General features: G+C 46.2%; 1 protein-coding gene across 4 annotated transcripts in view; it reads right to left on the bottom strand.

Moving 5' to 3' along the window:
- Nucleotides 1–11998, bottom strand: part of ZNF346 (zinc finger protein 346) — a 33901-nt gene extending 21903 nt beyond the window's left edge. For 2 of the 4 annotated variants that reach the window (XM_089335115.1, XM_008255454.5), the window contains exon 1: nucleotides 11751–11996. In XM_089335115.1, the coding sequence (XP_089191241.1) occupies nucleotides 11751–11925 (175 nt within the window). In that variant the 5' untranslated portion in view covers nucleotides 11926–11996. Of the gene's footprint in view, nucleotides 1–11750 lie in introns of all 4 variants that reach the window. The other 2 variants (XM_051844467.3, XM_002710418.6) reach the window with 2 other exon arrangements.
- Nucleotides 11999–12518: the final 520 nt, after the last annotated feature.

The raw sequence follows: 12518 nt of genomic DNA, 5'->3' as shown, positions 1-12518 counted from the left end.
TGGCCAAGATGCCCTGGAGGGAGGTGCTCGGTGGAAACTTCTCAGATGCCTTTCCTTATGCCACAGAACCTAAAGCTGACCTGGCCAGCCGTTTTGGGCAGAAGGGCTGCTGTCTGGCCCTATTTTTCCCCTTAGGAACTACTGTTTATCTTCCCATTTTTACCCTGCAGCATTCTGGTAAATTTTTGTGAAAGATCTTGCCTGTCTCAGCTGTGTTCAGCAAAACCAAGGGGAGAGATTTTGTGAACACAGCTGGGCCAGAGCTTTTTTTTTTTTTTTTTTTTTTTTTTTTTTTTTTTTTTGACAGGCAGAGTGGACAGTGAGAGAGAGAGACAGAGACAAAGGTCTTCCTTTGCCGTTGGTTCACCCTCCAATGGCCACCGCGGCCGGCGCACCGCGCTGATCCGATGGCAGGAGCCAGGAGCCAGGTGCTTTTCCTGGTCTCCCATGGGGTGCAGGGCCCAAGCACCTGGGCCATCCTCCACTGCACTCCCTGTGGGCCAGAGCTTTTTAAAGGAAGGTGAGCAGTCCCACAGAATGGAAGCCCAGGGGAGAGGGCAGACAGGGAGGCTGGATAATAGGCACCAGAACACAGATAGAGTAGGCGCCAGTGTGCCATAGCACTGTGGGGCAACCATAGTTCACAACACTGCATTAGACACTGAGTAAAGAACTGGAAGAGAGGTGTTGGGAAGATCCAAACATAAACATAAGACAACAGAAATGTAATTGCCCGATTAAGTTCAGTTTATGCTGTATACCAAAATGTAAAACTATTACATGTTAATCAACATTTAAAAAATAATAGCAACAAAAGAATGAAAAGCCTAGAGGGGAAGTATATACGCAGAGGTCAGAGTCCAGCCACCTCCTCCTTGCGTGGAGAACACAGATTTTGTTTTGTTAAAGTAGACAAGGCTTCCTTTTCAAGATCTCACAATCTGACTCCCAGAGACTGCAGAGGGCAGGGCCCATGTCATTTCTGACTTTGTATCCTCAGTATCTAGAACTATGCTATACCTACAATTCAAGACCCACAACAGGGGACTGATGAGTGAGCCCCTCCCGAACAAATGAAGTGCACCGCTCTGCTGGAACCCACTCTGACCCAGACAGACTCACACAGGCCATATGCATATATCTGGAGTGCCTTCTACATGCCAGTGCTGGGCTTGGTGCTGGGGCTATGCCAACAAATAAGACAGGGAACAAAGGAAATACATAAGCAAGATGATAGAGAATGAGAAGTGTTATGGAAAGAAACAAAGTCAGTGGAAGAAGATGATCAGGGTAGGAATGATGGAAGCTCGGACTAGGCAGATTGGCAATGGAGAAAAGTGGATAGATATGGAATTATGTCCTGGAGGCAGATATGGTATCTTACACTGGATGTAGGGGTGAAGGAAGAAGTCAAAGATAACTCTCAGGTTTTGAACTTGAGCACCTGAATAGATTAGAATTGGAAGAAGACAACCTTGGAGAAAGTAAACACTTATTTCCTGGCTATGTTTAATGGAGACAGCAAGTAGCCAGTGGAGACTCAGATGTGCTAGTGAGTTAAGTTCAAGGGGGAGGTCACAGCTGGAGATATAAACAGTAATCACCAGTTTATCAATCATATTTAAAACTGGAAGAGAATGCCTAATATAGAGGGAGAAGGAAAGAGGGTCTGAATCTTAGCAGCCTCCAAATTTTGAAGTGATGTTAAATATATAGAATGTGGGGGCCAGTGCTGTGATGTAGTGGGTTAAAGCCCCAGACTGCAGCACTGGCATCCCATATGGATGCTGGTTCAAGTCCCAGCTGCTCCACTTCTGATCCAGCTCTCGGTTATGGCCTGGGAAAGTAGTAGAAGATGGCCCATCCTTGGACCCCTGCACCCACATGGGAGACCTCAAGGAAGCTCCAGGCTCCTAGCTTCAGATCTGCCCATGTCTGGCTGTTGTGGTCATTTGGGGAGTGAAGCAGCAGATGGAGACCTCTCTCCCTCTGCCTCTGTGTAATTCTTTCAAATAAATAAATAATCACACACACACACACACACACACACATATAAAACATGGTGAATAGAGAGGGTGGAACTTACAGGTATAGTAGAGTGAGATCTTCTCCCCAAAAGGTAAGTGTAAAATTGGATAAAACTGACAAAAATAACCACTTCAAAAATATTAAATTAGCATACTAGGAGTGGACGTTTGGTCTAGTGGCTAAGATAATGGTTAAGATGCCTGTGTCCAATACTGGAGTGCCTGGGTTCAATGCCTGGCTCTGGCTCCTGATTCTGGCTTCCTGCTAATGTGGACACTGGGAGTCTGTGAGCAAGTATCTGGGTTTCTGTCACCCACATGGGAGACCTGGATGGAGTTTTCTGCTTATACCTTTGTAAACGTTTGGGGAGTGAACCAGCAGATGGGTGTGCTCCCTCTGTGTCTTTCACTCTATTTCTCTGTTGCTAAAAAAAAAAACAAAAAAACAAAAAAAACCAAACAAACAAACTCCAAAATGGTACAGTAAAATAATTAGTACAAAAGAAGTCAGTAAAAGAAAAGAGGAATAAAACACAAAGGAGATAAGATGGAAAATGTAATTATTTTCCAATATCAATAATTAAATGAGAATAGTCTAAAGAGTCCACTCAGAAGGCAGAGAACATCAGGTTGGATAAAAAAGCAAGATTCCACTGTATGCTATTTATAAGAGATATATCTTATAAATTCAAATATAGAAACAAGCAAGAAAAGGATGGAAGAAGACATTGTGAGCAGGGGTAGACGCTTGGGCTACTGGTTAAGACCACTTGGGATGTCCTTACCCCAAACTGGAGGACCTGGGTTTGAACTGGGGCTCTACTTCTGATTCCAGTTTTCTGCTAATGTGCACCCTGGGAGGCAGCAGGTGATAGCCAAGTAGCTGGGTCCCTGCCACCCAAGTGGGAGACCTGGGTTGAGTTTCAGGCACCTTGGCTCTCAGCCTGGTTCAGCCCTGGCTGTTGTGGGAATTTGGGCAGTGAACCAGTGCATGCGAACTCTTTCTCTGCCTCTTAAATAAATAACAATAAAAAATATATACTGTGGGGCTGGTGTTGTGACAGCATGTTAAACAGCTCCTTGGACAACACTACCCTGTACTGGAGTGCTGGTTTGAGTCCTAGCTGCTCCACTTATAATCCAGATTCCTGCTAATTTTAGTTCTTCCTTCCTCTTGGGAGGTAGGGTTATGAATTCCAATTATCTGAACATATGGTTGGTTTCCCCAGTAACCAACCCTCTATCCTGTATTATGTAGGAACTTTCCAAAAATCATCTCATTACCATAAACTCAGGTTTGGCTGACAGTGGTTTGCTAATAAGGAAAGTACCTGGGCTCCGGCCACCCTTATGGGAGACCAGAATGGAGGTTTGGGCTCTTGATTTCAGCCATACGCCACCCTGGCTGTTCAGCAGTCATTTGGGGAGTGAACCAGTAGACGGAAGTCTCTGTCTCTCCCTCTCCTCTGTCATTCTTTCAAATAAATACATATTTAGAAATATATACTATGCAGGCCAGCGCCGTGGCTCAATAGGCTAATCCTCCACCTAGCGGCGCCGGCACACCGGGTTCTAGTCCCGGTCGGGGCGCTGGATTCTGTCCCGGTTGCCCCTCTTCCAGGCCAGCTCTCTGCTGTGGCCAGGGAGTGCAGTGGAGGATGGCCCAAGTGCTTGGGCCCTGTACCCCATGGGAGACCAGGAGAAGCACCTGGCTCCTGCCTTCGGATCAGCTTGGTGCGCCGGCCGCAGTGCGCCAGCTGTGGCGGCCATTGGAGGGTGAACCAATGGCAAAAGGAAGACCTTTCTCTCAGTCTTTCTCTCTCACTATCCACTCTGCCCGTCAAAAAAAAAAAAAAAAAAAAAAAAAAAAAGAAATATATACTATGCAAAAGTAACCAAGAAGAGCTAGAATATTACTATCTACATATTATCTATAGATTGATATGTAGATTTATATAGATAATTCTATAATGATGAAAGAGTGACTACATCAGGAAGATAGAAAAAGCATAAATGTGCATATATGTGACAACAGAGCCTCAAAATGCAGACAACAGATAGGATTTAATGGGAAAAAATCAGGGCAGGAGTTTGACACAGTGACTAAGATGACATTTCTGATGCCTGCATCTCATGTCAAAGTACTTGGGTTCCAGTCCTGGCTCTGTTTCCAATTCTAGCTTCATGCTAATGTGCATCCTGGGAGGAGTGGTGATAATACACATTGCAGACCCAGATTGAGTTCCCAGCTCCTGGCTTTAGCCTGGACCAGCCCCGGCTATTGTGGGCACTTGGGGATTGAACCAGCATATGGAAAATCTCTGTCTGGCTACCTCTCTGTCTCTCTGCCTTTCAGACAAATAACAATTTAAAAAAGCAGACAAACCAACAATAATAGCTAAGGATTTCAATATCTTACTTTCAATAATAGGACAACTTTTCAGAAAATCAGTTGTCGTCTACAATAAGGCTACCAATCAATTTGATCCAACTGACATATATAGATCACTCAACCAACAACTGCAGAAGATGCACTGTTGACTAGTACACAGGGCACATTTCCCAGGATAGACCATATGCCAACTTCAGTACTTCAAAGGACTGAAGTGTGAGCATTTGGCTCTGAGGTTAGGATCCATATCTCATACCTGAGTGCCTGGCTTACAGTCCTAGCTGTGTTCCAATTCAAGCTTCTTGATAATGTGCACCCTGGGAGGTAGCAGGTGATGGCTCAAGTGAGAGAACCGGAAAGAGTTCTAGGCTCTAGGCTTTGGCCTGGTGAAGCCCCAGCTATTGTAGACATTTAGGAAATAAATTAGTGGATAGAAGATCTCTTTCTGTCTGTTTACCTATGCCTCTCTCTGCCTTTCAAATAAAATGAAATTTTTTTTTTTAATTTTTAGAAGGAGGACTGAACTTGTACCAATATGTTCTCTGAGCACAAAAGAATTTAATTAGAAATCAACAGTGGGAAGAAATTTGAGAAGTCCCCAGATATCTGAAATTGAGTAACATTGATCAAAGAAGAAATGACAATGGAAATTAGAAATTATTTTGAACTTATTTAAATGAAAACACACCATACAAAAATGTAAGGGATAAAGCTAAAGCAGTGGTTTGTAGAAAAAAACAAATCCAGGGGCTAGTGTTGTGGTGCAGTGGGTTAAGCTACCACCTGTGATGCTGGCATCCTATATGAGCACTCCTCTACTTCTGATCTAACGTGCCTGAAAAAGCAATGGGAGATGGCCCATGGACGTGGGCCCTGTCACCCATACAGAGTTCCTGGTTCCTGGCCAAGCCTCAGCCATCAAGGCCATTTGGGGAGTGGATCAACAGATGGAAAATTCCTTTCTCTCTGTTACCTTTTTCAAATAAATAAACAAATATTAAATAAAGTAAAAAACAAAACAAATTGTTTCTCCTACTATATTTACACAACACAGAACACATCTGTGGCCAAACGTAGGGGAGAGGGTTTCCTCACACACCAATGCAATCAATTCTCTATTCAGTTGCGTGTCTTCTAGTTCAAATAAATTCTGACACCATCTACCTGGATAGACTTGGGCTTGGGGTGTGCTACCCTTTGGGTATGGCATGTGTTTACCTTCATGGGAACCCCTGAACTTAGTTGTCTGGGTTTTTATGGGGACTTCATTATGTAGCACAATCGATAAAATCATTGGCCAATGGTGATCAATTTAATTTTTACTTCCTTCTTCCTCCTGCGAGGTAGGGCTATGAATTCCAATTTGCTGAACACATGGTTGGTTCCCCCAGTAACCAACCCTCTATCCTGAGGTTGGGTAGGAACTTTCCAAAAATCATTTCATTAACCTAAACTCAGGTATGGCTGACAGGAATTTGCTAATAAGGAAGGACTGTCATTTACCTTTGTCCTGCTGGAGCCAGTTTAGGAACCAAGGACAAAAGGCCAAATACTTTAACAAATGATATCCTTATTACTCTAGTTACTTAGGGAATTACGATTATGGGAGCTATAAAGGAATGTGGGAGGAAACCAAGTATATATACATACATGTACAAATGTATATATGTACATATATATATATATATATATAAAACAAAGAAAAACTCTTGAGATGTCCAAAATTTAATTACAAAGGCTGGATGGTGGGTAGGGGGGAAGTGATCAAGGAAGTTAATCTGTAACAGCTATAGGCCAGACTATTACACACTCCTGAAAGTTAAAATCTTGATTTAAAACTCCTTGGGGTAGACCCCTAGGCACCACAGCCTCCTGCTTATGTATAAACTTTATGGATGCCAAGCAATCCAGCAACAATGTCTTAAATACTGTCTTATTCCAAAACCTTTCCCTAGTCCTTTGTTCCCACATCTCTCTTACTCTCTCTTATTCATAGCCAGTATAAGTCCAATGTAAACAATTTATACTTTCCTTCTCTCCATTTTCATTACAAAATCACTCTTGGTTCTTAGGTCTAGTGGATGTATTTCCACTGCTATCCAGCCTTGCTGCTGGTAGTGTGGAACTTGTCCTAGGACTCATTCCCTTTTCAGATAGCATTTGTAATGGCTCAGTAATACTCTCTATTTCAGGAAATCCTGGCTTTCAAGAGTTTTGGTTTAACAATACTATAATATCACAAGTGCTTAAGAGAGGAATTTGTAATTTTAAGCATCTATATTTTAAAAGACTGGTTAGGGGACCGGTGCTGTGGTGTAATGGGTTACGTGGCCACCTGCAGTGCCAGCATCCCTTATGTGTGCCAGTTTGAGTCCCGCTGCTCTGCTTCCACTCCAGCTTCCTGCTGATGCACCTGGGAAAGCAGTGGAAGATGGCCCAATTCCTTGGGCTCCTGCACTCACATGTGAGACCAGGAAGAAGTTCCTGGCTTCTGAGTTTGGCCTGGGCCAGCCCTGGCCACTGTGGCCATTTGGGAAGTGAACCAGCAGATGGAAGATCTTTATCTCTCCCTCTATCTGTAACTCCACCTTTCAAATAAATAAATCTTAAAAGAAAAAAAAAAAGGAAAGAGAATAGAGGACATATAATGATCTTACTAGATACAGAAAAAGCATCTAATAAAATCCAATACCCATTCACCATAAACACAGGGCTCTCAAAACTAGGAATAGAAGGGAACTTCCTCAATCTGATCAATCTGATAAGCCATCTGTGAAAAACATAGAGCTGATGTCTTTTTTTTTTTTTTTTTAAGATTCTATTTATTTATTTGAGAGGTAGAGTTACAGACAGTGAGAGGGAGAGACAGAAAGGTCTTCTGTCCGTTGGTTCACTCCCCAAATAAATGGCTGCAATGGCTGTGCCAATCCGAAGCCAGGAGCCAGGAGCTTCTTTTGGGTCTCCCACGTGGGTGCAGGGGCCCAAGCATTTGGGCTATCTTCTTACTGCTTTCCCAGGCCACAGCAGAGAGCTGGATTGGGAGAGGAGCAGCCAGGACCCGAACCGGTGCCCATATGGGATGACAGTGCCACAGGCGAAAGATTAACCTACTGCGTCACTGCGCTGGCCCCAGACCTAAGGTCTTTTTTTTTTAATTTGACAGGTAGAGTTATAGACAGTGAGAGAGAGAGACAGAGAAAGGTCTTCCTTCCGTTGGTTCACTCCCCTAATGGCCACTACGGCCGGTGGGTGGCGCTACGCTGATCCGAAGCCAGGAGCCAGGTGCTTCCTCCAGGTCTCCCATGTGGGTGCAGGGGCCCAAGCGCTTGGGCCATCCTCCACTGCCCTCCCGGGCCATAGCAGAGAACTGGACTGGAAGAGGAGCAACCGGGACTAGAACCCGGGGTGCTGGCGCCGCAGGGGGAGGATTAGCCTAGTGAGCCACAGTGCTGGCCCTAGACCTAATGTCTTTCAAAAACACTGGAAAACAATGTTTTTCTGCTGAGACAGAATGTTTACTCTTGTCGCTTCTATTCAAAATTGTATTTAAGTACAATGTAGTATGCTAAATCTCTCTTGGTTGCTATAAAGAAAACTACAGAATATTGCTGAGAAAAAATAGAGATCTGAATAATTAATATCCACATTCAGGCGCTGGAAGACTCAACATTGTCTCAGCAGCAATTCGCCCCAGCTGCTTGGCATCTGCTGAGGGCCTCTGCTGCCTACTCACTGTGGAAAGTGGAAGGGCAGGAGGGTGTGTGGAAGAAGCAAAATAGGAGGGCAGCCTTTCTACTCTAGTGGAAACTAACCTAGTTCTTAGAGAGTGGAAACTCATTCATTCAAGAAAGGTATTAACTCTTTCATGAGGGCTGCACTCCCATAACCCAATACCTCCCACTAGGTCCCACTTCCCATCACTGATGAGAAGAAACTGTCAACCCCAGTTTTGGTGGTGACAAGGCATATTCAAATTATAGCACAATTCAATAAGGAAAGGATAGTCTTTCCAACAAATAATGCTTAGACAATGATAATGCATGTAAGAAAAAAAATCTAGTCACTTACCTCCTATCAGACATAAAACTGAACTCAAAATGATTCCATTCACAGACTTAAATATAAGAGTTAAAACTATAAAACTTCTAGAAGCAACCACAAGAGCAAACCACCACGACCCTCACTTAGGAAGAAGTTCTTAGAACTAGTACTAAAAACACAATTCATAAGAGAGAAAAACATTTGACAAGCTGATTTCATCAAAATTAAAAACATTTGTGCTTCAAAAGACACTCTGGGGGGGGTGGAATTGTGGTATAGCGGGTACAGCCACTGCCAGTGACACTGACATCCTACATGGGCACAGGTTTGAGTCCTGATTGCTCCACTTCCTATCCAGCTCCCTGCTAATGCACCTGGAAAAGCAGCAGAGGATGGACCAAGTGTTTGGACCCTTATATCCATGCGGAAGACCCAGAAGTTGTTTCTGGCTTCAGCCTGGCCCAGTCCTAACCGTTGTGGCCAACTGGAGAGTGAACCAATGGATGTAAGACCTCTCTTCTCTGTCTCTCCCTTTCATCTAACTCTGCCTTTTGAATAAATCTTAAAAAAAAAGAATAAATCTTAAAAAAAAAGAAAGACATTGTCTGGAAAATGAAAAGACAAGTCCTACTCAGGGAGGGAATATTTGGATATCATTTCTCTAACAAAGGTCTACTATTCAGAATATATAAACAACATCTACAAATCAATAAGAAGCCAAACAATCATTATAGAACAAGCAAAGTATGTGATATTCTACTAAAGAAAATATACAGGGGCTGACACTGTGGCACAGTGGGTAAAGCCGCCGCCTACAGTGCCAGCATCCCATGTGGGCGCCAGTTCAAGTCCCGGCTGCTCCACTTCCAATCCAGGTCCCTGCTAATGCACCCGGGAAAGCAGCAGCAGAAGGTCCAAGTCCTTGGGCCCCTGCACCTATGTGGGAGACTTGGAAGAAGCTCTTGGTTCCTGGCTTCGGATCAGTGCAACTCAGGCTGTTGTGGCCAACCGGGGAGTGAACCAGTGGATGGAAGATCTCTCTCTGCCTCTCTTTCTCTCTCTGTGTTACTCTGACTTTCAAATACATAAATAAATCTTAAAAAAAAAAAAAAAAGAAACCCAGAACTTTTTTTTTTTTAAAGAAGATATACAAATGGGTAATAAGCACATGTCAAGGTGGTCAATTGAGATCACTAGTTTAGGACACCACTAGGTATCACTGCATACCTACTAGCATGGCTACAGTCAAAAAAGATAAGACACTCATGGCACGAACAGAGAGAAACTGAAACCCTCATGCAGAAATGTAAAAAAGATGGCAGAACTGCACAATGGTGAAGCCATTGTGGCAGTTCCTCAAAATGTTCCTGTTACCATATGACCCAGCAATTCCACTTGTAGGACTATAACAGATATGAAACACACACGCACCCAAAGCCCAGAGCATCAACGTTCACAGCATTATTCATAGGAGTTTGAGCTGGAAACAACCCAAATGCCTACAACTAATGAATGGATTAAAATAATGTGGTATACCCAGACAACAGAATTCCATCAGGAATAAAAAGGCATAAAGTACTAATACATACAATTTGGCCAAACCTCTAAAACATCCTGAGAGAAGTCAAACTCCCAACATTACATATTGCATGATTCTACTCGTACGAAGTGTCTCGAAAAGGTAAACTGACAGAACACAGACCCGTAAGTGCCTAGAATAGGAGGTAGCAGTGGGGTGATGGCAATATTCTGAAAGCAGACTGTGGTTACAACTACACTACTCCACACTTTTATTAAAAATCAGTGAGCAGTATACTTGCAATGGAAGGATTTTAGGAATACAAATTTATAGCTCAATAATGGTGCTACGAGAAAAAAGAAAAGTTGCTGCTGCTATCTACCTGGATCTTACGTTAAGTACAGGAGAAGAGAGGCTGGGGAAGTGAACAGGGTCAGGAGAGACACGGTCCACCCGTACACACACAAGCACGGTTCCCCTTTCAGAACACACTGCTGCTCTAGGACATGCTCTCCCCGTCTCCCCAGGGCCACAGGTCGCTCCCTGCTGTGCACTCTCAAATCTGGCACTTTCTAGCTCGCTGCACCCCTTACTGACACCGGAACCTTTTTTTGGTGCCAGTGTCCTGGACTAGACCAAGGCTCTCCACGGCAAAGACAGCTTCTTTCTTATCTCTACAGCTACAATGCCCAGCCAGGCCTGGGAACCGAGTAGGCACCGTGAGTATTTGTCAAATCCATGAAAGGAAAATTGGGATCCAACAAGTGTGAAAGCAGCAGGAAGAGAAAGGCCCAGAAACACAGAGTTAGGCTATACTTTTTTTTTTTCCTGAAAGTATACCCCAGGGTATAAATCTGTATATCCCCTCAAATGTAAACATATATCTTTCTTGGATATTCCATTTTATCCAGGATAGTTCTCAAGGAAACATTAACTTCCCAAGATGAGTCTGCTCAGAGAAAACCGACCACGAGAGGCCCCATGTCCCACAGACACCTGTCAGGATTAGCCCAGCAGCTCAGGCACAGCCCTGTTTCCTGGGTTAGCGCGAAGCAGCTAGCTCTGCAGAGGACTGGCATGGGGTTCACACCACCAGGCCAGGCCCGCTCCTGCCACCCTCCGTCATCTACGTTCCTTTTTACCAGGACTCAGGTCAAACGCGGAGCACGCTAGGATGTTTCTGCCCAGAAGGGACCCCAGTGTGGCCTTGCCTGCGCTGTTCTCAACCTCGGGTCAACAGCAGGACACCAAGAGGCTGGAGCCAAAAAGCATCCTCAGGCCAGTTTCTCCGGCTTCCAGCCCCCATTCTGGAATAGGGACCCAGCCAGTAGCGGTCAACACCTACCAGCGCGGGTAAGCCAGGGCGCAGTCACCAAGGCCAAGGGTGGGGGGTAACAGGGCCACCCAGAGCCCTTGCAAGTGAGGGGGCGTGAGCGAAGAAGGGAGCCAAGGGACATCAGGGTGGGGAGTTCCGGAGACGGGGACGCTGAGGGGTACTTGGCTCGGCCCTGGACGTGCATAGGGATTCTAGCGGATAGGGACCACAGTCCTTGAGTTTGGGGAAAACTGCGCTCTGGTGGATGAGGCCCTGGACCCTCTGCGCCAGGGGAACCCGATGGGGAGCAGAGTCCGGGAGCCCCGGGACGCGTCACGCCAGGGGGCAGGCCGGGCGCCTGGGCCGTGACCGCGGTCGCGTCCCGCGTCTCCGCCCCGCCCAGCGGGCCGAGCAGGCCAGTGAGGGGCTTCCAACCTCTGAGGCCCCCGGACTCACCTTCCTCCCTCCCCACCGGCTGGGCGCCGGACACGGCTTCCCACAGGCGGCGCGCCCTCTCGCGGTCGAAGCGCACCCCGTCCGGTTCCCCGCCCTCCCGCTCCTCCGAGCTGCTGTAAGGCCCGGCCCCTCCGCCGTCCGCAGCCTCCACGGTGCCCAAAGCGGGACACTCCATCTTCCCCGCAAACCCTAACCGGCCAGAAGCCTCTCATGCGCCTGGCTATCGCGAGATGTGGGTGGGAAAGGGACGTGGCCCAGCCCGCAAATCTCGCGAGGCTTGAGCGCCGCATCCCGCGTCGCGGTGCCGGCTTTGGCGCGTCTTTTTCGTAGCTGCCTTGGGGACTTCGGAGCGTGTGCGGTGGCTTCGGAAACCCGACTCTCGTTCGCAGGCCGGGCTCGTGTGGCTCTTGTGCGAGGTTCTCGCCTCGCTCGCGGTCGGCCTTTGACACTTTGTCACTTCGTTCTATAAAGGTTTCGTTCTGCGGGAACATTGTCCCGTTTCACTAGTGGAAATCCTGAGGCCCGGAGCCAAGAAATAGTTCCGTAGGAGTTGGCTCCGAGTAAGTGGTGGGCCGAGCGAGGTTCCTTCTCCTGTGCTACCATCTGAGTACTGCTCTCAGCCCAGCCTTAACCCTGGAACTCCAGACCTGTCTGTCCAGTTGCCTATTGCACGCTTCCGCTTGGATGTCTAATAACTGCCACGACCCCGGGCCTGCTGCTCCGCAGCCTTTGGAAGCAGTACCTCTTGCCCAGGGTATTCCACCCTTG

The sequence above is a fragment of the Oryctolagus cuniculus genome, chromosome 6 (genome assembly GCF_051225735.1).
Source record: "Oryctolagus cuniculus isolate XC-2025 breed Fujian yellow rabbit chromosome 6, ASM5122573v1, whole genome shotgun sequence".
Classification (NCBI taxonomy): Eukaryota; Metazoa; Chordata; class Mammalia; order Lagomorpha; family Leporidae; genus Oryctolagus; species Oryctolagus cuniculus.
Note: the sequence above shows the minus strand (reverse complement) of the source record. Positions and strands in the feature narration are given on the sequence as shown.